The 25,842-nt window shown below is 41.9% G+C and overlaps 2 protein-coding genes across 13 annotated transcripts in view; both read right to left on the reverse strand.

Moving 5' to 3' along the window:
* The window catches only part of SYNJ1 (synaptojanin 1), a 104,126-nt gene extending 92,360 nt beyond the window's left edge, over nucleotides 1-11,766 (reverse strand). For 11 of the 12 annotated variants that reach the window (XM_075910838.1, XM_075910881.1, XM_075910819.1 and 8 more), the window contains exons 1-4: nucleotides 11,621-11,766; nucleotides 10,077-10,222; nucleotides 1,741-1,827; nucleotides 807-1,074 (exon numbers count right to left, since the gene is read on the reverse strand). In XM_075910838.1, coding sequence (XP_075766953.1) covers nucleotides 807-1,074; nucleotides 1,741-1,827; nucleotides 10,077-10,222; nucleotides 11,621-11,715 — 596 coding nt within the window. In that variant the 5' untranslated portion in view covers nucleotides 11,716-11,766. Of the gene's footprint in view, nucleotides 1-806; nucleotides 1,075-1,740; nucleotides 1,828-10,076; nucleotides 10,223-11,105; nucleotides 11,571-11,620 lie in introns of those variants that run through there. The other variant, XM_006126042.4, reaches the window with a different exon arrangement.
* Nucleotides 11,767-21,625: 9,859 nt separating this feature from the next.
* Nucleotides 21,626-25,842, reverse strand: part of PAXBP1 (PAX3 and PAX7 binding protein 1) — a 43,724-nt gene continuing 39,507 nt past the window's right edge. Inside the window, exons 16-18 of the mRNA XM_075910888.1 lie at nucleotides 25,489-25,635; nucleotides 24,917-25,071; nucleotides 21,626-23,097 (exon numbers count right to left, since the gene is read on the reverse strand). Coding sequence (XP_075767003.1) covers nucleotides 22,980-23,097; nucleotides 24,917-25,071; nucleotides 25,489-25,635 — 420 coding nt within the window. The 3' untranslated portion in view covers nucleotides 21,626-22,979. The remainder of the gene's footprint in view (nucleotides 23,098-24,916; nucleotides 25,072-25,488; nucleotides 25,636-25,842) is intronic.

Raw genomic sequence — 25,842 nt, forward strand, 5'->3', positions numbered from 1 at the left:
GCTTCTGCACACAACCAGAGACTCCCAGCACTAATCGCGGCCCAGCCTCCCAGCTGGGAGCCTCTGCTTGCATGCTCACCCCGCCGGGCTTCTACTAGCAACTAGAGGGAGTGCCTGCTGGGGGCGTGGCCTGTTGGACTCCGGCTGCGGCCAGTGGCTGCACCCCACCCCCGCCAGCTCTGCTTCCTGCCCCCCTTCATCCGGTCCCCCCCCTCGTCCAACACCCCTGGCCCCCGATTTCCCCCAGCTCTGCTTCCTGCCCACCCTTCCTCCCGGCCAGCCCCGTGGCCCCCACCCCCCTCCCGCCGGTCACTCTCTCCCCCTACCCATGATCAAGTATTTTGAGGGGGTGAGAGGGAGTCTACCTGGTAACCCTAGCTGGAGCAGCTCCCCAGCCAGGCCCACTACACTGCGGGTGGAAGGCCACTCCAGCCCAGCCAGACCCCTCACCTGCAAGATCCCAGTTAACCAGTTAACTTTTTAAATGGGATTGCACATCCCCAGTTTCTTCAGGGAAGCACAAAAAACAAAATGTTAAATTGTTGTGACAAGCATTTTGATCAAATTACAGTATTGTGAGTTGTGACAATTCAATCTTTCAGTGAAGAAGACACCCCAAACTGTGTCTGACTTTTATTATAGAAAATGTTCAAACTCACTTTTATAAGAGTCTGAAATAAAACATGGAATTATATCTCAGTGCAATTTTATAAACCAGGATTCGTAGGACAGAGTCAATGATCAAAATAAACATGCATAGTTTACATGCATTACATCAGGCCTGGCAAAACGTACTAGCAACTTACCAGAAAAATCTATTGTCAGTGGTCTGTTCCTGCATGCTACGGTGAGCATTAAGACTAAGATCTAAACTGACTCCAGTAGCAGACCATGCAAAATAAAAGTTTCCTGAGTTCAAAACTTTGCGCACTTCTGAGATACGATCTTCATCTGAAGGGTCACTTCGTAATGACATGAATTCAGTGGAAGTAACTCGAAAAACTTCAGATTCTTGAATTTTTCCCACAGACATGCATCCCGTGACGAGAACCAGATAACGTAACAAAGTGTCTCCTGTAGAACCAGAAATATAATTGAATGATGAAGTCTAGTTACAAATATCTGTATTTCAAACACAACATGGGAGGTCACCTAGTAATTTTCAGCCTTTCCCCTCCCCAAACCTGATTTGCCATTTCAATGTAGCCAGTGGTTACTGACACCAAGCTTAGTTCTATAGCTTTGGAAAACATGCTCTTAATTTTTAATCAAGGCACTTCTTTTGATATTCTATTTTACATTAATATTTTGACATAGCAATATCATTTTACAAGTCATAAAACTATATGCTACATCTGGTTTTGGGATAAGCATTAACTTCATTGATTAAACAGTGAAAATCAAATGCAGAGGCAGCTCAGTGAACCTTGGTGAGTAGGTGGAGCACTGGTGTTCTTTTTTTAAGAAGTATACACACTAATTTAATAATCTCAGGTTATGCCACGGAAGTTAAGGCATTGCAAGCGAGGGAGAGCATTACTGAAAGCAAGAGGGGTTGTGAAAGTGAAGTTATCTTTGTTTATACTGTTAACACAACATACTAGGTACAATACTAACATCTGAGGAAGTGGGTTTTGCCCATGAAAGTTCATGATTGTGTATGTTCTCTCCCTCTCCCCCTCCCTCCCCACAGAGAAGCTGTCTCCAATTAAAAATAAATCATTTTCATTGTTTACTCACCCAGATTTAACCTTAATACACCTAAAAGTCCATATGCATCCATTACTTTGGAGTATGTGCTCTTGATTGCTTCCTTCTCTGCAGATGCTATTAAAAAAATGAAGATAAAAATCAATATTCTTTAAAAAAAATAAACCACCTTTGACTCCTAGTGTCATACTGAAAATATTTCCACTCTGAACTGGAAATCTAAGAAAATATAGTGATAATGCTTAAGATATCAGAAGCTCTTGGAAAGTTATTTCATTCAATTATATTACTATATCCTAACAGCATTTAGTGCCATTTTTAAATAGCAGCCATTCTGTCTGAGGATTAAACTTGATTTTACTTGTTTTTGCTATGTGAAGATGCACCACATGGCTGCTTTCTTTAATAAGCTTTAGCAAGTTGGTGCTTAAAATAGTCTCAGTCATGGACACTTCCAAATTTTAAGGCTTGTAGAAATGTCTAACTTGAACTAAGATGCAAAAAGGAAAGAAACAGAATTAGTGAAGCCTCTCAGTTACTGCTGTTACTCAAGTACCAGCCAAAAGTGCACTTTCCCAACTAATCAACTAGACAAACTGTTGCTGTTTTCTGATGACCTACAACATAAAAAGGCAGGAAGAAACAAAACTAGCAACAGTGGCAGAAAACACAGGCCAATAGACTTGAGAAAATGAATTTCTTCAAAAACACACTATCATTTCTCCGCCATAAAAGCCGCAAAGTCACATCCTGAAGAAGATTTTCAGATTATAGTTTCAAACCCACTCAACATCTTAATCATAAACTCACAGAAACACAGGAATGGAAGAGACTTTGAGAGGTTATCTAGTCCAGACCCACACACAGAGAAGACTAAGTATATTTACATCATCTCTGACAGATGTTTAACCTGTTCTTTAAAAATTATTCCACAATCTCTTTTGGTAAGATATTTCAGTACTTAACTGTAGTTAGAAACATTTCCTTATAGGTAACCTAAATCTCCCATGGAGCGAATTAAGCAGACTACTTTTTGTCTTGCCTTCAGTAGATACAGAGAACAATTTAACATTTTTCTCTTTATAACATCCCTTAACATATTTGAAGACTTACCCATGTCACTCTTGTTCTTTTCTCAAGATTAAATATACACAGATTTTTTAAACCTTTCATTATAGATCAGGTTTTCTAAACATTTTATCATTTCTATTGCTCTTCTCCAATTTGTCCACATCTTTCTTAAAGCATGATGCTCAAAACTGGACACAATGCTCCAGCTGAGGCCTCTCCAGCGCCAATTAGAGCATCTTACATATTTCACTCCTGTTTATGCACCCCAGAATATTACCTTTTTTGCAACGGTTTCATATTGCAGACTCAATTTGTGATCCACTATAATGCCCCGGATTATTTTCTGCTAGACTGTCGCCTAGCCAGTTATTCCTGATTTGTATTTGTACAATTGCTTTTTCCTTCCCAAGTGTAGTACTTTGCACTTGTCTTTGCTGACTTTCATCTTGATTTCAGACTAATTCTTCAATTTGTAAAGTTGGTTTCAAATTTTAATCTTGTCCTCCAAAGTATTTGCAACCCCTCCTAGTTTTATGTCTTTCACAGATTATATCAGAATACTTTCCACACCATTATCCAAGTCATTAATGAAAATGGTGATTAGTACCAGACCTAGGACAGGGTCCTATGGGATCCCATTTGCTCTTTTTTCTCCCAGTTTGACAGCAAGCCCTTTATAACTGCACGAGTCTGGTCTGTCAACTGGTTATGCATCCTCCTTATAGAAACTTCATCTAGACCACATCTTCCTAAATTGTGCACGAGTTCATGATGTGGGACTGTGCCAAATTAAGATCTTTCTAAAAACAAAATATATCACATCTACTTCTTCCTTTCCATCAGATCAGTAACCCTGTCAAACAAGGAAATTAAAATGGTTTGACACGATTTGCTCTTGACAAACTGATGCTCTTATACCCTATTATTCTCTAGTTACTTACAAATGGGTTGTTTAATAATGTGTTTCAATACCATTCCAGGTCTGAATGATTCATAATTCCCCAAATCCTTGCTGCTCTCCTTTTTAAAGATAAATACTAGCTTTGCCCTTGTCATGGTGGGGTAAGTTACGCATAACATAATTTTACATTTGTAAGTTCAACTTTCATGATAAAGAGACTGCACTACAGTACTTGTATTAGGTGAACTGAAAAATGCTATTTCTTTTGTTTATTCAAGGGCAAGTATCTGTAATAAAAATATAAAGTGAGCATTGTATACTTGTGTGTTCTGTGTTATGATTAAAATCAGTATTCAGGTTGAACCTAACTAGTCCGACAACATCTGTGTTACAGCATCATTTTAGTTAGCCATAGATCTGCTTATGAATGGGATCAAGTTTCTGACTCTACTCCCACTCATGTCTCTCACTGCCCCAAGCTGTGACCACAGCTGGGGGCGGCAGAAGTGAAACAGGCAGCTGGGACCTCAGGTAGTAGCAGAAGGGCAGCAGCCAGGACTGGCATTCAAGCCTTCAGTCTATAGTTGACCTCCCATGGTTTGACAAATGCTTTGTTTCTGCACCTGTTAGGTCCTGAGGGTACCAGACTAGAGAGGCTCAGCCTATATTTGAAAAGTACAAAACACTCACAAATATTGAAATAAATAGCATTATATTATTGTTTAATGCCATGATTAATTGCAATTAACTTTTTAAATAGTTTGACAGCTCTAATAATAAAGTTATCACTGAAAGGAAACAGGAAACAAATTTCCTCTGCATTTAATACACCTAATCAGTTTCACTTGTCTTTCATGAGGCTATCTTACCAACCTGTATGGGCTCTCTGCAGAGCAATAAACATGCTCTCTTTTAAGCCCCATAAGACAGGAGTTCTCAAACTTTTTATTTGTGAGCCCCCCGCTGTAGCCACAGACCCCTGGTTGAGAACTGCTGCTCTAAAACAGTGGTTTTCAACATTTTTTCCCATTTGTAAACCCTTAAACATTGTCAAATGGAGGGGCAGATCCTTTGGAAATCTTAGTCTACAGACCAGAGGTTGAAAACCATTGATCTCACAGCTTTAGCGGTAAATGTCAGCGTCTCCACAGATCCTGTATTCACAGTTTAGTTGGAGCCTGCTATGTAATTATATCCCATTTAGTAAACAAAAATCACTTATTTTTAAAAATTAAAAATATAATAATTCTCATTAAATATTTGTGCACTGCAGAGAGCAACTGCTATCCCGTCAGAAAGGTGATTTCCCTTCCTGTACTGCTACAGTGAATCAGCCAGGCTATCTCCACTCTTCAGTTGCCTGCAATGAGCAAAGGAGGACTTTCTACCATCTGGTAGGGCTCTATGAAATCCACAAGAACACAGAACTGCACAATTAAAACAGTAACATGGAATCCGGGCTCTCCCCAGCATTAGAACCACAGTGGCTGATAGGCAGAGTGGGATGCATGATTGAGCTTCATGCACCTGCTGGAGGTAAGAAACCAATAAGTATGGGGAAGGAGTTGCAGGGAGCTATGGTCACCAGGGAGTGCATGTGTTAGGGGAGAATGGTCAGCATCTGGGATTTAAAGGACAGCTTCTGAGAACTCATTCCTTGCTATGTCAGTTTCACATTGGAAGTCCCAGCTCCCAGGCAGACTCCAGCCATGTAACCAAACACTGAACAGTACAGCAAACTACCATCTATCACTCCCCAATACAACTGTGTGAACAATGGCAGGCGTTCCTGTGCAGCTCTCTGGATGAGCCCACATCCACTAGATCTTTGTGCTTCCTGGAAGCTTATGAAGGGACACGTGCATATGATTCTAACCTAAAATTGGGCCCCATTGTGGATGCTAGCCAATCCAAGGTCTTATCCTATTTTATGCCTTTTTCCCTATCAGCTTACAGAGAGGTGAACTTTAGATTTTTATATTTACTACTTACAGACAAGAAGGAATCACTTTGAGAAAAACACTAAAAAACTAACCATATTGAACCACAATGGAGATGTCTGCCAGAGATGGCAAACGTAAATGTCACTGTTGATTTGATTGTTTGAAATTGCTTAATCAAATCTTAAATTAAATTTAAGCATTCCTTCAGAATGAAAGTACTGACTTTAATTTAAAATGGTAACAAAATTCATCCTCGCAGCAGTCATTATGTTTAGTGTTTTATTTTTAATTATTCAAATACAAATACAGTTAAATTGACTCTAGAAGGGGCTAGCGCATAGTGGTCTCAAGCAGCTCTGCAGAAGATGCAAGACCATGCTGTATTTAAGGGCAATTTTAACAGTCACCACATGCAGTGGGGCAATGCAGAAAACAACACTGAAGATAAAAAAAAGATACAGAGGGCATCAGCAAATGATATGCTCTGCTTTTTTAATGCAAAACAGAACGTCACTTTCCACTTTACAAGATGGAGCAGATGATACTGCCTTGACTGGTCACCATTTATCTCTAAAGATGACAGAGGCACACTGATACCTGCATCGCAGATGGTCTCCGATGACTTCCTAAACAGTCAGCAAAGACCAGTATTGAACCATATTGGCATACAAATCCCAGTTCTCTACTAAAAACTAGCCCTGCATTGGAACGTCAAAGAAGAAGAAAGGACCACTTTCACTATGACAGCGGACAACACAAATCTCCCACAGTCCCCCAATGCAGAAGACTTCTGACCATTTTACTGCATTCCTAATCTCCATGGCAAAGAAGAGGGCCCTCAAGGAGGCAAATCATCATACACTCCTTGCTGGACTCTAGAGACCTAAGAGCTCTCACACAAATACAATAATTGTAGAGACCTAGAAACTGGAAAAGTCCTCCGGGCATTACTGGATGCAGCAAGGCAAAAATAGTGGCTTGAACGCATAGGTCTAAACATCACACAAAAGGGGGAAGCATGGAACTTGCTAAGACACTTGGGGGGCTGCAAATATGCACACATCACCAGGCTGCAGGTGAGAGCCAATGCTCTTGTTGCTAAGCATTTCTGGACATGAAAACAGCCAGTAACAAAGTGTATGCAGGCAAGTCCAGCATCAACTTTGGCAGGGGACATCCACGTACACATCAATATTCCAATGGTCTGGGCCATTCACAAGGAGATCAAAACAAACAAGAAAAGAAGCAGGAAAAGACTATCCTGAGTCCACTAGGGCGGAAATAAATGATACAACTTTTTACCAACATCCTGGAGATCAGTGAAATCCCCATATGTGGAGAAAAGCAAAGGTTACTGCACTCCTGAATCCTGGAAAACCTGAAGATCACTCTTCTAATTACATTATCTCCCTCTTGAGGGCTACTTACAAGATGACCGAGCATATGAGTCTAAACTAAATCAGGCCCCCTGTGGACGCTAGCTAATCCAAGCAACAAGCTGGTTTACCAGTCACACAGAAGTTGCTGTGGCCATGTCCTGGCCCTCACTTCAAACATCAAATCTAGATTCCAATGAAAACTCAAGAATTACTTTCATCAATCTGTCAGCAGCATATTGTCTGTTACTGCAGCTGGCCAAAGGGATCCCCCCGTGAAGATTTTCGAGCCACTGAACACCACACTTAGCAGCTGAAAAAGCCTGTTTCTATTGGTGGTGCCCACCTGCATATGCCATGGTGCATTTAAAGTTTATTGCACACATAGCTAGAAAAATTTAGAGGGAACACTGTTCTTGACCACATACTGACCTTTCATGATTACCTTAAAAATATAGCCCCTAAAGCAAAAACTCACACTAATATTATTCAGAAATTAACTTGGGATATTAAATTTAGATTAATCGGCTAATCAAGTAGTCAATGCAACTTGCATTGACTATTTGATTAATCGATAAGGGCGCCTCTACCTTTGAAGTGTAGCAACAGCCCTGGGACTGTTGCTACACCTCAAAGGCAAAAACGCCGTGGGGAGAATGGGGCTAGTGGGGGACTCAAGCAGTCCCCTGCTGGCCCCATGCCCCCTGCGGTGTTTCAAAGCAGCAGCGCCACATGGAGTCCGGGATCAGCCTCTTTCTGATAGAGGCAGCGGGGAGTGGAAAGGGAGGAGGGAGAGTGACTAGTAAACTAGTGTGTCAACTCTCCAATAAGCATTTGCTTATCGTAGGGCTACTCAACATGCAGCCTGCGGGCCACATGAGGCCTGAAGTGTGGTTTGGATTTACGCAGGGCTCAACCCAAGTGGAAGCCAAAACAAAAAAGTAGTCAGTATAATGGTCTTCTGTTGATATGCGTTTTAGTAGTTAAACCCCTGGACTGCCATTGCTCATTAAAAGTGCTGTTATATGGGCAGAAATTGGGTAAATATTGCATTTTATTAATATCAGAAGAATTTAGTTAAATCAGGCCGGTGTGTTGTGTAGTCTTGCCTTAATCTTTGTATACATGCCTGTCAGTGTGAAATAAGTTATTTGCATATATATGCAACCAAATTAAGTTGCGGCCCTCGGCATGTGTTGAAAGTATCATCGTGGCCCCCAGAGCTATTCAACTTTGAAAGCTCCAGATAGTAGACTAGTCATTCACATCCCAACAATTTGTAGAAACAAGCTAGGGATTGTGGAGGCAGGAAAAGGGAATTTGTGTGACGCCATCTTGGTCTTGTTAGCAAGAGAGCAAGAGTCAAGCTAAGTCTATGGCCTGACAACGCAAGATCTGTAATCAGACGCTGCCTTTGCCTCTCACCTCCATATGGAGATAAGGATAGAATGCTGACTCTGGCAGGGACCTTGAGATAAGGAGCATCTGGGTGGAACTAAAATAACTGTTAGCCATTGGTGTTTGTAATGGGAAGGCGACTAATTGTTATTATATCTAATAGGTAGTATATAAACTGCTTCAAAATTGCTTGGATTCAAAGATCTGCCTCAGAGAGGGGGCTCCCCCCCCGTCCAAACCAGTTTTTCCCTTGCTGCAGCTTGTAATAAAACTGCCTCTGGCTACTTGTTGCTTACAAACGCAGAGTGAGGACAATGTTTTCTTCCACAGGATCAACTGCCCCCCACTGCTACAAATATTGGCTTTAGCCCTGGCATAGTAGACAAGAAGCTTCCATACTGAACTGGTGAACAGGCAGCTACATCAGACCATGTGAATCACCATAGGAACTCTAAAATCAACACCTCCTCTCATGGCTTTCTATTTCTCCAGTAGTTATCTGACTCTCCAGTAGTTATCCACTGAGATTTAGGGCAGCATCAGAACTTAAATTCACCAAAAAATATCCAGAACTTCCCATCCTGCAGGTTATGAACAACATACCCCAACAATGCCTGGAATCATGAAAAACTTGTGGCCACCTCATGTCTCTGGATCCTGACTGGGAACAGCAAAGCATCTGGACCCCACGTACTATTTCAAACAAGCATAGTATTACTGACCGGATAACGTGCACACAGACTTTTGAGCACGTTGAACTGCATCTGAACTAGGGAAGTAGAGATGTAGAAGTGTATCTGGCTAGACAATAAGTAAATGCTACTCAGTTAACGCTACTGGTTACAAGCAACACCCCACATTTATTTTGGGAGCCAGAGCATGGTCAGTCTGGCTCCATACCGACTCACAATTTTTGTCAACTACACGATTACCAAATTACACACTTCCTAACATCCCTAATCTGAACAAACCACAGAAGATACAACTGCTTGATGCACAAGTGGAAAAAATCAAAGACTCACCTTCATGCAAAAGTATTGATAACATCCAAACTATTGAATACATCATAATTCAGTGCCCCAAACATAGATTCAAAAGTGAATTGGATGATATTCACACCACCACAGAAAAGGCATTGAAATGGCTTAGAGACCTACAACAGCTTCTACCAAATGTTGCTCTGCAGATTCCAAACAAGCGTGAGAGATGAAATGATTCTAAAAACCATCTGTGAATATTTTCATGTCAAGTTACACTGATCATTTTATATAGACTTTACTGAATCTTTATAAAAATGACTGCTATGTAAAAATACCTTTCTTCAAAAATTTTGTTCTTATTAGTAATATAAGATGGACTGCATATATGCATGTTTTTTATTTTTAACAGACCTTGGGAATGGAAATGGACGTTATTATAGATTATTGCTTTGTCTTGCTACTTTCTATAATATAGAAAATAGCAAGACAAAGCAATAATACATACAAAACTGAGGTTAAGAAATGAAAACTATCATAATAGAACAGACTGAACAGTTACTGTAAGAACTGAGAAATGACAGATTAAGGGATATAATAAGTCATTTTCATAATCTGTGAATGTATTAAAAATGAAAATATGTTTGACATGGAAATGCATTTATCAACTTTTCACATTCTACTTAACATATTGACTTACAGAGGACAGCCACAACTCCAGACTCAAACATGAGGCACTCTTCCTTATTTCTGGTTTCCACTATCACACTGAATGGAGGTGGATCCAATTTGTGATAGACACGATATCCTTTGCTGAAAGCCATTTTTCCTTTACCAGAGGCAGACCTGTGCAATACAAGACCATGCCAGTGAAAACTTCCTCTACCTCCAGGGTTCTCACTGCAAAGTAGCACCAACTTCCACCCTGACTCAGTTATTTTAAGAGTATTTAATAGGGGAGGAGACAAGAAGAGTGAAGACATGAAAGGCCATGAGGAAGACAGAATTTATAGAAGGGCTGAATGATTTAAGTTCAGTTTACTCAGAAAAACAGACTCAAGGGATATTTATAGATAAGCATTATCATGAGTTGTTTTTTAGAAAATAAGCAACTTTAAGAAGAGCTTACTTGCAAATTCATTAACAAATCCATTTGTTTTAACAGCTTATTATTTCTTTGATGAGAGGGAGTTATTGACTTAAACAGTGAGCACAAAGAGTGATAACAACCTAATGATGAAAGTAGGTGACTGGGAGTTAAGACAGGTTCCATTTTTTACTCAATTAGTGAGTATGACCAAAGGGCCACTGTCAGAGAGTTTAAGCTCCGAACCTGTTTATTTTTACAAAGCCTAATAGTGATAGAAATGTTTTGGTACCTTGGTGGTTTTAATGGATCTGGGAGTTTTGTTGTTGCGTTTGGTTTGGATTCAAACCCTTCCCTGCATTATCTATTACAACACCGGGCTAGAGAAATTGACTAGAAATTGGAAGGTGAGATTGCTAAAACAGAGCAATTTTTTTTGCCTTTTGCATATTTTCCCTTTTGTTTTTGTAGTTTTTAATTATTTAAATTAACCCAGTGATTCTGAGATCACTGATTTTAGCCAGTCTAAGATGTTATTAGTAGCAAGGGTAGGGCCTTTTAAAATCAGAATAGTTACCCTCTATCCTAGCAGTATCCCCAGAGCCTCTCCATTTCTCAGTTCCCTTGAGGTCCGATATTTACCTGTCTCATCCCAGGAGGCCGGCGGGCACAGAGCGCTCTGCCAAATGCTCTGATGGAGCAGCGGCAGAAGCCCAGGCTCGGCTTATTCCTGTTCGAGGGGGGCAGAGGCGCCGCAGAGGAGCGGCGGGGGCGGGACACGAGCGAGGTCATCCCGGGCCGGGGCTCCCGGGGAGAATGCCCGCGGGCTGCGTGCGGAGATCTGCTCGCGCCACGGGGCAGGGAGGGACCTAGAGCCTCCCCCACGGCAGAGCCAGCCCAGCCCGAGACCCGGGAGACAGGGCAGCCCTGCCCCGCCCCAGGGACGGACGGACCCGAGCACTCCCGCACCAGACAGACGGGCCGTGTGGGTGTCACTGAGACTCAAGGGGCCTCCATCTTGTGCCGCTGCGAAGCCGCTTCCCTCAGCCCCGCGCGGGGACGGTGGCACCTGGGCTGCGCCGCGCAGCCTCCCCCCCGCCCCGCGCCGCAGCGCCCCCGCCCCGCGCAGGCCCCGGTCAGCACCGCCCGGCCCCTACCGGCTTGGCCGCCGCCACCTCCAGGGGCGCCTCCTGCTGCTGCCGGCTACAGCGGCTGCCTCACTTCCGCTCTGGCCCGACCATCTCTTCCGCATTGCGCCGCCCGGGGCCGGAAGTTGGGGGGGGGGGAAAGGGGGCGGAAGGTGGGAACAGCTGAGCGGCGCGCGAGGCAGTGACATGGGGCTGTCACATAGATACGTGGCTCACGAGCCCCCAACTCTGCGCGGAGGGGAAGCTTCTTAACACTCGGCGCGCGCCTGGCGGGAGCTGCGCGGGGAGGGGGGGGGGGGGTGTAAGTAACCGTGCCAGGAACGCGCCCCAGGGAGGTCAGGGCTGCAGGGCCCGGGAAACCCCCTGACCAAGGGGAGCCTCCTGCAGTGTTGACAAGCTCTCCTCAGTTTTAACGTCTCAGGCTCTGAGGAGAATTTGCTTTCCTCCAAAAAGTTTTCTAGCCCCTGCGGTTTCTAAGAAAAGCTTGCAGGGTAACTCTGGTTGTCAGTCCTCCAGGAATTTAAAAAAAAAAAAAAACTTTCTTCATGTCACCTCCAGGAATATCTACAGCCTACTTTGGCAACTCTAATGAAACAGCTGTACCCTATACTCTTTGAGCCTAGAAGGCAAAGAGGAAGCACCCCAACTTTATTTGTAAAGATCTCGTGGTGTTTTAGTCACTTATGGTTACCGAAGATTGCGTTTGCCAACACTTTGTCACAGTTATTCTTAGTAAAAGTCATGTACAACATATGGACAATAAATAAAAATGTATGAAAGTTCGTGTGACCTTTCCTTGAGATTGTGACAAAATGGGGAATGAGGGGTATACTGCACTCACTGCTGTTGCAGTTACAAGGGGTCCCCCACCACAGCACATGCTAGTTGGGAACTACAGGTGACCCCTGGGGCGAGAGCTCCAACCTCACCATACAGGGGCTGAAGAGGAAATTGTCACAGAGGTCCCTGGAAGTCACGGATTTCATGCCATAATTTTAAGCTTACTTATGGGGGGTGAAAATTTGTCATACACTCCCTTGCAGGGCCTGATTCAAAGAATGCTGAAATCAAGAGAAACACTGATTTATGGGGGCTTTTAATCAGTCCCCAAGCAGGTTTACAATATCCTTTAAGACCTGCCTTTCTCAGGGTCAATCAGTGGTGAGATATGCAGTTAGGGAAAGTTGTCATCCACTTTATTTTAAAAATTATAGGCATAAATACAAGTCTGTTGTGTCCTCTTCCAATCATTTATCACTGGTCTCAAGCCCTGCTCCTGCAAATATTTACATTAGTATCTTTACATGTAGTTAAGCTCAATGGTGTGTGCTTAAGTGTGTGCAGGCTCAGGGTCCCTTATTTGTGAACTCTTGAGCTCAGGGACCATGTTTACATCTCATGTGTTTGGACCTCTAGTGAGATAAATGGTATACAATCTTGGCTGAGGCATCTCTCCTATGGAAATACATCATCAAATAAGAATAAAAATGGGAAGTGTCTCATTGGATTTCACAGGGCCTTTACCAGACCTGAATCCAGCAAAGACCTAAGCACACATTTGTAAGCAGCTTCAGAGGGGTAGCCGAATTAGTCTGTACAGTATAAACTTAAAAACAACCAATTGTCTGATAGCACTTTAAAGACTAACAAAACATGTAGATGGTATCATGAGCTTTCATGGGCCCACTTCTTCAGATGACGGGAGTGTTGGATGTCCAGAACCAAAGATAAATAGGGAAGGGGAGGGGAAAGAGGCACTGGATAAATATCAAAGGGAAAGCCAAGCTAGTATGTAACAGGCAAAACTGAGAGTCTGTGAGTACCTAAAGACTGGATAGTTAAAAGGAGATAAGAGCCATTAGTTAGCAATTAGAAAGGAAGAGTACTAACACCAGATTCTACACAGACAAAGCACCATTGGAACCTTCATTGTTTGTTTGGTTGATAATATCCCAGCCATCCGGTATCTCAATTCAGACCATTGGCATGAGAATTAAACTTGTGAAGTGAATTAATTGTAGTTCCAACCCTTCCCTGTGTATTTGGCTTCTGGAATTGGTCTGTAACAAAACAGCAACTTGAAGATCTCTTAATGAGTGACCAGGCAGATTGAAGTGTTCACCAACAGGTTTCTGTATGTTTCATTTACTGATATCTGATTTGTGTCCATTGATTCTTTCCCATACGGACTGTCCAGTTTGTCCAGTATATATTGCAGTGGGGCTTTCCTGGCATAGATAACATTACTGGATGTACAGTTAAACAGGCCTCTGATTTGGTGGCATATGTGGTTGGCTCCAGTGATGAATTCACTTGTATAGATATGTGGGCAGAGTTGGCACCAGGGTTGATTGCACAGCTGAATTCCTGGATGCTTATGATATAGCTGTGTAGCACGGTTACCGGAAAGAATTTGTTTGGGAGGTTCTCTGTGAGTGAGATAGGCCTTTCCCCCAAGGTCTCAGAGCGAGGGATCATTTTCCAAGATAGGTTGTAGACCTGCCAAAGGTCCTGCCTGCTCTGCTCTGGCAGCAGCCTTTTGGGTGACCTGTTCCTTGGTCCAAGGAGCTGCTTTGGCAGGTGAGGCCGAGGGCATGGCAACTCATGCTGGGTACGGAGGAAGGACCCGGCCAGGTGTGGCCCCTGTTGAAAATGCAGCAAAGGAGCCAGGGGAATGCCATACCACAGGTCTCCCCAAGAAAGTGTCTCTGGCATGCGCCGGTGGCCCAGGCCCAGGTGCACTCCCTCAGCCTGCCACAAGCTGGTCTTGGCCATACTGCACCCCCAGACCTTTGGGGACAGCTTGGTTACACTGCATCCCAGTTATTTTCTCAGCTCTTTGGAGCAGCTGCTCTGTACTCTGGGCTCCCTGGGCAAAGCACAAGTGCAGCTTGACAAACTCTCTCACCGCCCTGTTTCCCCCACCCCCATGAGGTTGAAGCATCAGCACTGGCTTCCTGAGAGGGAAGTGGAAGGAGAGAAAACCCTGAGGCTCCCCGCTGTGTGAACAGCAGTATAAGGATGCACTTCAAGGAGGCTTTTCCTGCTGCTCAGCAGGGAATTGAGTGAGGGGGTCACTGGTGCAAGGTCTCTGTGGAGGTGGTGAGTGACAGGGCTTGGGGGGGTCAGGGGTCTCAGATGGGGGAGGGGAGCAAATCATTTTTGTCCATTATGAATATAGTACAGAAATGTAATCAGTGAAACAGTCAACTGAAAGCCTGCATTTTTATTCTTTAAAGTGTTCACTAGTGAGCTGCTCCCGTGTTCACTATATTCACTCACCCCCCTCTCTGTCCACTTCTGCATGAGAACTTGATGACGTTCAGAGAGCGGGGGAGTGTGATGTCATTCTGTTGCCTAGCAGGAAATTGTTTCTTATATATGTACTGAAGGGTATGCATGGAGAGGCATGCTGTGGCTCACCACCCTAGCAACAGCCTGGGGGAGGCTAAGGGGGGGGGGGGGTGAGCTCGGCATGTGGAGTGGAGAGGTGCAGGCATGTGACAAACAAAGCCATATATGGAAAGGTTGAATCTGATTGGTTAAGAAGTTTGTGTTATGTAACCTGTAACCATGTGCTATAAAACAGCAAGGGGAGGGGCTCCTTGCTCGAGGGGCTCTGGCTGATTTTAGTACCAGGGGCTCTCCCTTTGTGCACATTGAATAAAGTATTGAATTGAATTGAATCGAATTGAATTGAATTGAATTGAATTGAAGACCCTTGATTCTGCCCAGCACCTGAGTCTCTGGGAACCGCAAAATCCCAACAGTTTCTTGGCGCAGCGAGCAGGGTGAGAAATATCCTTCAGGATCAAGACCTACAATCAAGTTAGAGGGTGATTTTGTTCATTTTTCATTTGGTTGTGTGTCCCTGACCTGACTGGTGACTCTCACACCTTTTGTAGTAAGTGAAACTGGGTGTTGGAGAATTTAAGGGGTTTGTTGCAGTTTTGTAACATTTTGGTTGCAGTCTTAAGACACTGTACTTAGTGTGGGGGCAGGTTAAGCTGTAAGTTCCTCTGACTAAGTGTTGTTGAAGTGGGAAATCAAAGAGGCCATAAGGACCAACAGTTAATGTAGGGGCAGGTATAGCCATAAGTACCTCTAGTTAATGTGTTGGCTGGCCCAGATCTCCTAATTGGAAATTATTAGTTTGTAAACAGTATTGTATTTAAAGATTTTGAGATTGGAGGATATTTAGGTTTAAAAAAAAGGGAAAGATGAAGGGATTTAGTGATCCACAATATGAAGAGTGTTTAATTAGTGCTTTTATCACTATTGTAGCAGTAAGTTTCTTAGTTTTCTTGTTGAGATATCTTGGCTGTGTGACTGAAAGAAAGAAGGATGACCAACCCCCATTACAAGTGGGCAATACTGATTTTGTGCATAAACCACAATATTTATCAAAGGACAAATTGGCTGGCATGTGTTTAATTGTTGATTATGAACAGCTGGTTAGAAAGTGCAATATGCTAAAAGGAAGGATAGGAGAGTTAGAAGCAGAGGTAGAAAAACTGCAAACAGAAGCAAAAAACTATAAAGAAACAGCCTTGCAGGAAAAGAGATCTTGTACCTCAGCACCTTTGGACCCTACATGTGGAATGTGGGGATATCAGTCTGGATTTATGGCTCCAGTGAGAGTGCACACTGTCCCTAATCCTAATCAAGGGGAAGGGGATCCTGCTACTGTTAGTCGCCTAGAGCACACTCCTATGAGTCCATCTGACTTGCGGAGCATGTTAAAAGAATTGCCATCTTTGCAGCTTAATAACCCAAACCTACTCTTCTGGGAAAAGGTGCAGGAGTGGATGGTCATGGGAGGCCTGCATGCTTTTGATGTTTTCACCATGGTAAAAGCAAAATGTCCTGTGCACCCTGACAGTCAATTTTGGTTTGCATTTACTGTTAAAGGGAAGCAATATACTTTTACTCGCCTAAGCCAGGGTTTTCATAACTCACCTACTTTGTTTCATAGAGCATTAGCTGATGTGCTGGCAAAGCTGCCAGACATGGCTTCTTGTGTTGTACAGTATGTTGATGATCTTCTTATCTCCTCACCAGATCGCCAAACGCACATGAAAGACTTAGAAGTGATCCTGCAGCACTTGGCAGACAGTGGGGTAAAATGTAATGCTAGAAAGGCTCAGATTGCAAAGGGGGAAGTATCATATCTGGGGTACCTAATATCCAAAGGGTACAAGCGTTTAACTGTTGACCGCACTGAGGCTATTAATGCATGCCCACGACCAACTACGGTCAGGGGAGTTAGGAAAGTGTTGGGGCTATTCAATTTCTGCCGAACTCAAATCCCCAATTATTCAAGGATTGTCCAGCCTCTTAATAATCTCCTGAAGGGTGCTGGTGGACCACATGAGGCAATTGAATGGACACTTGACTGTGAACAGGCATTTACCACATTGAAACAAAGGCTAAGTACTGCCCCAGGGTTGGGACTTCCTAATCCATTAATGCCTCTTACATTGTACACGCATGTCAGTGAGGGACATATGGCAGCAGTGTTAACGCAAAAACATGGGGATAAACAGCGCCCAGTAGCATACTACTCTTCTAAACTAGATGCTGTCGCTCAAGCAATGCCACCATGCCTTCAGGCAGTGGAAGGAGCTTCTATGGCCCTAAATCAGGCCACACCACTTATTGGTTCACAGGATGTAAATATTGTTGTACCTCACGCTGTGCTTGCTATTTTATCAGGGAAGAAATCCTCAGCAGTCCATGTAGCAAGATGGACTCGATGGGAAACGAGCTTGCTAATGCCTTCGGTACATCTGCAAAGAGCATCATCGTTAAACCCTGCTACCCTCATGCCTACCCCAGATGAGGGACACCCACATCATTGTTGCCTTGAGGAAGAGCCCATGGACGTTCCATTGGTAAAAGAAACTGAAATACCTGGTGCCCCTTGCCTATATGTGGATGGTTCTTCCTTCTATGTGGATGGCAAGCGACACACAGGATGGGCCGTTTGTACTCAAGATGGACAGCTGGTGGCACACGGCAGTTTGCCTGGGGCATCTGCACAAGTAGCAGAACTGCAGGCATTAGTTGCAGCATGTGAAGCTGCGAAAGGTCATGCTGTAAACATATATACTGATTCTAGATATGCGTTTGGGGTTGTACATGATTATGTTAACTTGTGGGTAAATCGGGGATTCCTGACGAGTACAGGATCCCCAATACAAAATGGGGGAATAGTGGAGAAACTTCATGAAGCCATGCAGAAACCTACTGAATTAGCAGTGATAAAAGTGAGGGCCCACACAAAAGGGACAGACCCTCATAGTAAGGGGAACCGAAGGGCAGACGAACTAGCTAAACGAGCAGCAGTGGAAGGTAAAGAGATGCAATTGATTGCTGCAACACAGCCTCTCATAAAAACCCCAAACTTTTTTGAATTACAGGACATCCAACACTCTGCACCAAGGGCAGAAAAGTGGTTATGGATGGATAATGGGGGAAAACTGTGTGATGATAACACTTGGAGAGGCCCAGGAAACACATTAGTGTTACCAAATGTGCTGATGGGAACTATGATACAAATATATCACATGTTGGGACATGATGGAGCACGGAGGGTGATCCACCGGATGTCGGACACCTGGTGGCATCCTCAGCTTAATGCAAATGTGCATGATTATGTGAGGAGGTGTGTAACATGTGCTCAATGTAATTCTGCTCCCACCGTAAAAATGAAAATGCAACATCAGCCAAGACCAACACAGCCCTTCACACAGTTACAAATAGATTTCATTGGACCTCTGTCAAGGTGCAGAGGGAAAGAATATGTTCTGGTGATCATGGATCACTTTACTAAGTGGGTAGAAGCTTTCCCAGTGGCCAAGGCCACTGCATCTGATGGAGCTAAAATATTGATGACCGAAATAATTCCCCAGTGGGGATTTCCATGCTTCATTGATAGCGACCAAGGTATCCACTTTACAGGGAAGGTGATGAAAACAGTATGCATGTCACTGGGGATCAAACAGAAATTCTACTGTCCCTACCATCCCCAGAGTTCGGGATTAGTAGAAAGAGCTAACCGAACCATTAAAAACAAACTAACCAAACAGATGTTTTCTGCTACAGGGAAAGACTGGGTCACCAATTTACCAGTGGTTCTCATGTCTATGAGATCCAGTCCTACTAATCCACATTCCTTATCTCCTTTTGAAATGCTGACAGGGCGGGCGATGAGGACACCAGGAAATCTGTGCATTGGAGTGGGGGAGTTGTATGTCATGGGTGACCAGCTTGCTGAATATTGCAAATTGTTATCTCAGTGTGTCTCACAGGACCCACAAACTGAACCGGACCCAAAGGCTAGTGAAGAGGACACATGTGAGGTGCAGCCCAGTGATCAAGTACTGGTGAAAGCCTATAGAAAACGAACCTTTGAACCAGCCTGGACTGGACCTCACATAGTTCTCCTGGTAACTCCTTCAGCAGCCCGGGTCACTGGAATTCCAGTTTGGGTGCACCTGTCATGAGTAAAAGTATACAAGGGTGACACTCAACATAGGGCACAATAATCTCTGTTTACCCTATGGACTCCTTGAGGGCCATTCTCAGTATTGTTAAGTGTTTTATTGATGTAGTCACCTGGGGAGGAGCCACTGGATCAGTTGTAAATGCCATTACTCAAGCTATCAAATCTCATCATAGGGACTGGGTTGAAAATTTGTTAGTAGCAGGGATGACAGTTTATTGTGGTGAGAATAGGGCTCATGTCTAATTAATTAGATATCATCTTAACTCAGCAACATAGTTGGTTAGTTCCTCACTGTTGTACTCAGCCATCTATTAAAAACTACTAAAATGTCTGAGCAAGCATTGGTCTGGAATGGTGTTATCATACTGGCATGGTGTTAACATGAAAGTTGTAGCCCTGATAGGAGACTTGCACGTGTCACAGGTGCCCTGTTGGGTGAGAGCCGCAGTTCTCAAAGACTGAATGTCTTCACCTTGCATGATGGCAGGGGAGTGGTCTCTATTGATAATGGGCATTTTGGAATGATCATTCCATCTTTGGAGAGGTGTTAATTCCTGTGGGTTGGTCTCCTGGATTGGAGGCTCAGCCCTTCCACCCACTCCCATTCTCATGTCATAGACACCTGTGTAGCTGAGTGTGTAATAATGGCTGGAGATAACTATATAGCTTTCCCATGGGACCAATGTTCCATCCTGGGAGGATGGGTTTTGTATATAAGAAACATGGAGTCAGGACAAGCCCTATCTCAAATGTTGGGACCTGACTTAATGGTGCATGTAATGTTTAATTTAATGGATGATATAACAGTGAAGAAAGACTCCACTACCTGGTGTGGATTTGGGTATTTAGCTTTGGAAGGTAAGCCTGGCTTGAACATCTCGTACTTCCTATTGTGGAAGATATTATGAAAGAAGTGGTAAGGCAATTACAGTGATTCCGTGGATAGAAGAGTTTGCTATTGTGGGAACAGAGATTCCCTGGGGATGGATTTCAGTTGTGTTTTCGCAATGGATATGGGGACTTACTTTTAGTGTACATACCATTATGTATTAAAGGTTGAATGTATTGTTTAATTCTGTTACCAAAACTGCAGTTAATTAAGTGTTGATAAGGTCAATTATAGCTCCTAATAAATACAAGGAAGTGGTGTTAGTGGGGTCTAAGAATTGTTCTTAGCCCCAAAACCAAATGGGGGAGCTGAAGGGTATGCATGGAGAGGCATGCTGTGGCTCACCACCCTAGCAACAGCCTGGGGGAGGCTAAGGGGGGGGGGGGTGAGCTCGGCATGTGGAGTGGAGAGGTGCAGGCATGTGACAAACAAAGCCATATATGGAAAGGTTGAATCTGATTGGTTAAGAAGTTTGTGTTATGTAACCTGTAACCATGTGCTATAAAACAGCAAGGGGAGGGGCTCCTTGCTCGAGGGGCTCTGGCTGATTTTAGTACCAGGGGCTCTCCCTTTGTGCACATTGAATAAAGTATTGAATTGAATTGAATCGAATTGAATTGAATCGAATTGAATTGAAGACCCTTGATTCTGCCCAGCACCTGAGTCTCTGGGAACCGCAAAATCCCAACAGTACAAAGGTAACATCTGCTGCTGCTACTTGGTACAGAGGAGAGAAAGTCTGGGGGGGGGGGGCACACCCTCAATAGGAGGGTAAAGCATGTGAGTACCATCTTAGGGAAAGCTAAGTGGAAAGAGCATTATAAGATGGGGTTCATTATGTGCAACATCTGCAGACTGTGGAGGGGGAAACATTTGGGTAGCAGAGCAAGGCAGGCAGGCACAGGCGCACACCCCCCCCCACACACACAACCCCCCGCCCCACACACACACCCTCCTCTCCCCCCACACACAGTGTTTAAGTCCTTTTGATAAAAACTTCATTTGAACACACTGAGTTTTACAAGATTAATTTACATTCAATAGCAAAAAGTATCAGTGACTATCGAGGGCTATTGCTTTTAGCTTACAACAACTTTAGTCATAAAACTCTGAATTTTGGAACTACAAGTTCTTTCTGCAGGAGTGTAATGAAGAAAGTAAAGCCTCTCCATAAAATTGCAACCAGAACTCCACTATGAAAGATAGATTTTGATTTTTAAAAAATATTTTATTCTGACAACTAGAATGTCCCCTGAAAAATAAGTGATTACCTTGGGAATATTTTAAAAGTCTTTCCCCCCTTTGAAATGTTTGCACCATTTACTATTCAGGACTTCTATAACAGAGAACAAAATACCATCTGGTTAAATCACCACCATTTCCTGTAGCAATCCAGGCTCTCTTTTCAGTTTCTTATCCACATACCGGAAGTCTAACTGCTTACACCTTGGGAAAAAATCTAATGAGATCCCATCCCAACACAATATGGGCTTGGTACATGTCAAAATCATCCTCCCAATTCTGATTTTCCCTTAATTATTTAATGAATTAGTCAACAATCATGATTTCTTCCTTTACCCCTCTACCAAGGAACAAAAAAAGAAAGCTTTACAGGTTTCACTGAGACAGCTCCATGACAGTCAAGTTTATTTGAAAGGATTCTTAAAAGCAGATACTCTGAACATGCTTCATCAGCCCAAGTTCAGAAAACAATTGTTTGGTTTCCAAATGATGTGTGCATGTTACAAATTGTACATTTTTAATACCCTCATTTATACCACATGACGTGAGCATAAAATACAATGATTCTAATATTACTCAGTATGCCAATTTATTGCTACAACTCTCAACTAACATAGGGCACACCTGGAAATAGCTCCAAGACAGTGACTGCAAATTAGTGTTCCTGGCACTCCACAATGTCAGTAGTTTTCTGACAATCAGTTCTTAGATATAAGAGGCCATTTTATTTTGTAAGCAAGTCCATTTTAAAAAAATGGGCTTGACAGGAAGTATTAAAGTTTTTGGACTATTCACTGTGATATTTTTATATTGGCTCATAGGAAATACATTTGTTACCTTTGTTTAGCTTTTACACCTCTAAAAATACCCATGTGTGAGCAAATATATTTTACATCTAAATCAAAGATATTATAAATTATGCAACAGAACACAAATAGCAGATTTAGCTGAATTGTTCAAGGGAGTAAGGCCCAGGATCCATGAGTGAAATGCAGCCTCCAATAGGAGTAATTTTTTTTGGGGGGGGGGGTACACTACAGTGTTGCCACTTAACTTAAAACATAAGTTATCACATGTTTAAGTCACCAGACTACTGTATGCATTAAAGCTATGCTAATTATTGTTTTAAGAAAACAGTTTGAAGAAAGATCCATGTGAATTCTGAACACAAGATGTAAAGTTAAGCTATTTCAGTCTTGAGTGAAGTACAGCTGCTTTGTAATGTTAAGCCTTCAAATAGCACCTCTATTATTTAGGTCAAATGATTTTCATATTTGACTCTTACCAGACCTTTTCACCAATAATGCAGTCAGTTTATTGAAGTATATTTCAGCAACTGAAAAGCTTATTTCAAAAGCAGAAGACCACTATATCCAGTGTGAAAGTAAAAAATGTGGTATAAATATAAGCATATTGTGTATTACACATTATATATACTTCAGTTAACCATAGGATAATTAACTGAGTAGATGACTAGTTATCATGGGGTACAAAGTCTTTTTGTAAACAATACACACAGAGATTTTAAGGAAAGTCTGACCGCTGGAAAATGGTCTTCCTGGATTTCTTCTCTTTTAAAAGAAATCAATACTTATTAAAGATGATGTATGTAAGAATGCACTTTGTATTAAAACAAGGATCAATACTTTACAGTTTAAGAAACTTTACATATGTACATAAATTACACATCAGGAATGATTTTAAAGCTCAAAATGAGTCATCTAAAATTATTTCCCTTCAATTAAAACCTTTAACTCTTTCACATTATGGTCATTTGCAACTGCCACAGCATGGTCTAATGCTCGAATGCTTGCTAGAAGCTTTACTATCTGTTTTATGTGCTCCCTAAAAAAAAGGGGAGAAAAAGTAATGTTAATACACCTAGAGAACAACCTTGCACAAGTATTTTAGAAATATTTCACTGTAGATTCCCCCCCCCCCCCTCACAGCAAGTTGGCCAGCTTGTAGAGTAATTTTTTTTTAATTTGGCTAATTGAAAACATTGTGTTTCTGGATATGAAAACAAAGTCTCTTTTGGGAATAGCAATTCTAAAAACAAAAAAGGAAGACAAGCTGCAAACTTCCTAGCTGTCGGGATGACTGAATGCTGGAATAAGTTGGCTAGGGAGGTTGTGAAGTCTCCATCTCTGGAGATATTTAAGAGCAGGTCAGATAGACATCTATCAGGGATGGTCTACTGGGTCCTGCTATGAGGTTAGGGGGCTAGACTCGACCTCTCGAGGTCCCTTCCAGTTCTGGTGTTCTATGACTCTATATATGGCTTATCTGGACACAGCAGTCTCAGGATGAACTAGTCACATGGGGTATTGTAGTGAGTTGCAGTTCCATTAAATAAACAATGTTTGAGCCAAAAATATAAAACTGAGCAGTTTTTGTGCATTCCTCAAGAAAGTTAAATACTGATATACATTTATAATAGATTGACCTAGACTGGATAATAACAACAGGTTCAAAGTAAACACCTAGTAATCTAGGAGATAAAATTTTCCTACCAGGCTTGTAAAAATCCCACAAACTGAACAAGATGCAGACATGAAATTTAACTATCCAAAAGAAATTTTCACAATTATAGAATTCCAAAAATCTATCCTCCCTAGGACTACCAAATTGAACTATGCAGACATCTGCAACACTCAAGTGAAACTAACAAATGGGTTATGTTTTGTTTCCTCCTTTGCACAAATAATTTACGATAGTTTTTTCTTTGAAACAACGTACTAGTGTCATATTTTGTCACATACTATGGGATAGAAGAAACTAGACGAATAGCTATGGTGCAAACAGAAGGAAGAACATTATGTAATTTTGCAAGACAAAGCTAATATAGATCAGTGGCTAATTGCACAGCTGTTATCAGGAAATTTCAGGATTTATTATATACTTCCATATCCTTAGTTATCAGCACACAGCATAGAAGACTATATTAATTAGAACAGGAGTTTTCAGGAATTTTTGGCTCAATATTCATCCACAGTTCCAGTGAAAGCTTGCTAAACAAACAGCTAGCATAGAAAGAAAACATTATTTTATAAACTAGGAAAACTAATTTTGTACGGAAATCTCTCTCCTCACTTCCTCCACTTCACATCTTGTGGCACACGACTTACAGAATTTAAGTGTCTAACCCTATTTAAGCTTTTAAATACAGTGATTCTCATAAGCATGGTTAAACAATGTTATCTGATAATGAAAGGAACTTCTCCATTGGACTGTACTGGTATATTTAAGATAAATGCAAGAACACAATTTGAATTACAAAAATCTGTACTGCTGACAAGTGGTGGGAATCTGCATGGCAAACAGTTACCTGCAACATTAGCAAATTTGTAAAGAAACCAGCAAAATCAAACAAAAATCCCCAAATGCCACTTTAATTGATTAGAGCAGAACTACACAATCGGAGCAGTAACCTAACCTGTATACAATATACTAACCATTCCCAAAAGCCATCAATACCATATTAAAGAGCCCATTACACTTCCAGAAAAAAAAAAAAGGAGGGGGAGGAAGAAGAGATCCTCCTTGATATAGATAAGATATATGGAGCTGTCTATTGGACAATGTATTGTGTTAGATATCGATATCGATATCTATATCTCAGTGCACAAGATGCTATTGCATTAAATGATTCAAAATAAATTACCTTGCATTTCTTTTTTCTACATCAGAGCATCCAATGCTGTTTCTGTAAATTGTATCAGCCAGATGAATAAGGTATCTACAGAAGTTCTCTAGCTGGGAAATAGTCTTATCCCCTTTTAGATTAGCAAACCACTGTTTAGGAAAGCAAGCAATTACCTAGAGATGATGGAAGACGAAAATGTGTTAACGGTCTGATACGTTTTAAAAAGTCAACAAAATCCCAGTTTTGCAATAAGGCCTATAAAAAGGTATACATTGCGAGGGCACTGTAACACCACCAATGTGAGAATTAAGATGCGAGCACTCCATACTAATCAATACCTTAAAGTTATCAACAATCCAGGACAGCAATAAGCAGAATTTTAATGTATATTTTATCTTAAAAAGTGGTCTGCTATAAAAGCATAGTAATTTTTGTTTGTCAAGCAATATGGGCAACAACACTAGAAATGTTAAGCTAAACAGTCTCATACTACAGCTTCAACTATATATTTTATTTGACTAGAAATTCAGGACTTAGAAAATATTCTACATAAAAACATCTTTTACATAATTTTGTTCCGTTTTACTTACACTTTGAGCTTTCTTAATGCTGTCCTCACCATATTCAGAATTCTGAAAAGCCATAAGGATATATCTATTTAGCAGACCATCTATCGATAATTCCTGTAGAGTTTTGTTTGAAAGGATTCCATACCACTGGAGAAAGTTTCCTAGTAACTAAAAACACCAGAGACAACAGAAGAATTAAATATTTGAAGGCAAAGCGTAAGCAACTATTGATAAACTAGGAAAAAATACTGGTTTAGAAGGCAAAAATAAATGTTTAAATGTACTGACTAGGATGAGGTAAAGAGAATAACTTTTTATAGTTCAGTTTAATGACTAAATAGAGCCAGTGAGATTCTTCCCAATGTTATAACACTG

The sequence above is a fragment of the Pelodiscus sinensis genome, chromosome 1 (assembly GCF_049634645.1).
Source record: "Pelodiscus sinensis isolate JC-2024 chromosome 1, ASM4963464v1, whole genome shotgun sequence".
Classification (NCBI taxonomy): Eukaryota; Metazoa; Chordata; order Testudines; family Trionychidae; genus Pelodiscus; species Pelodiscus sinensis.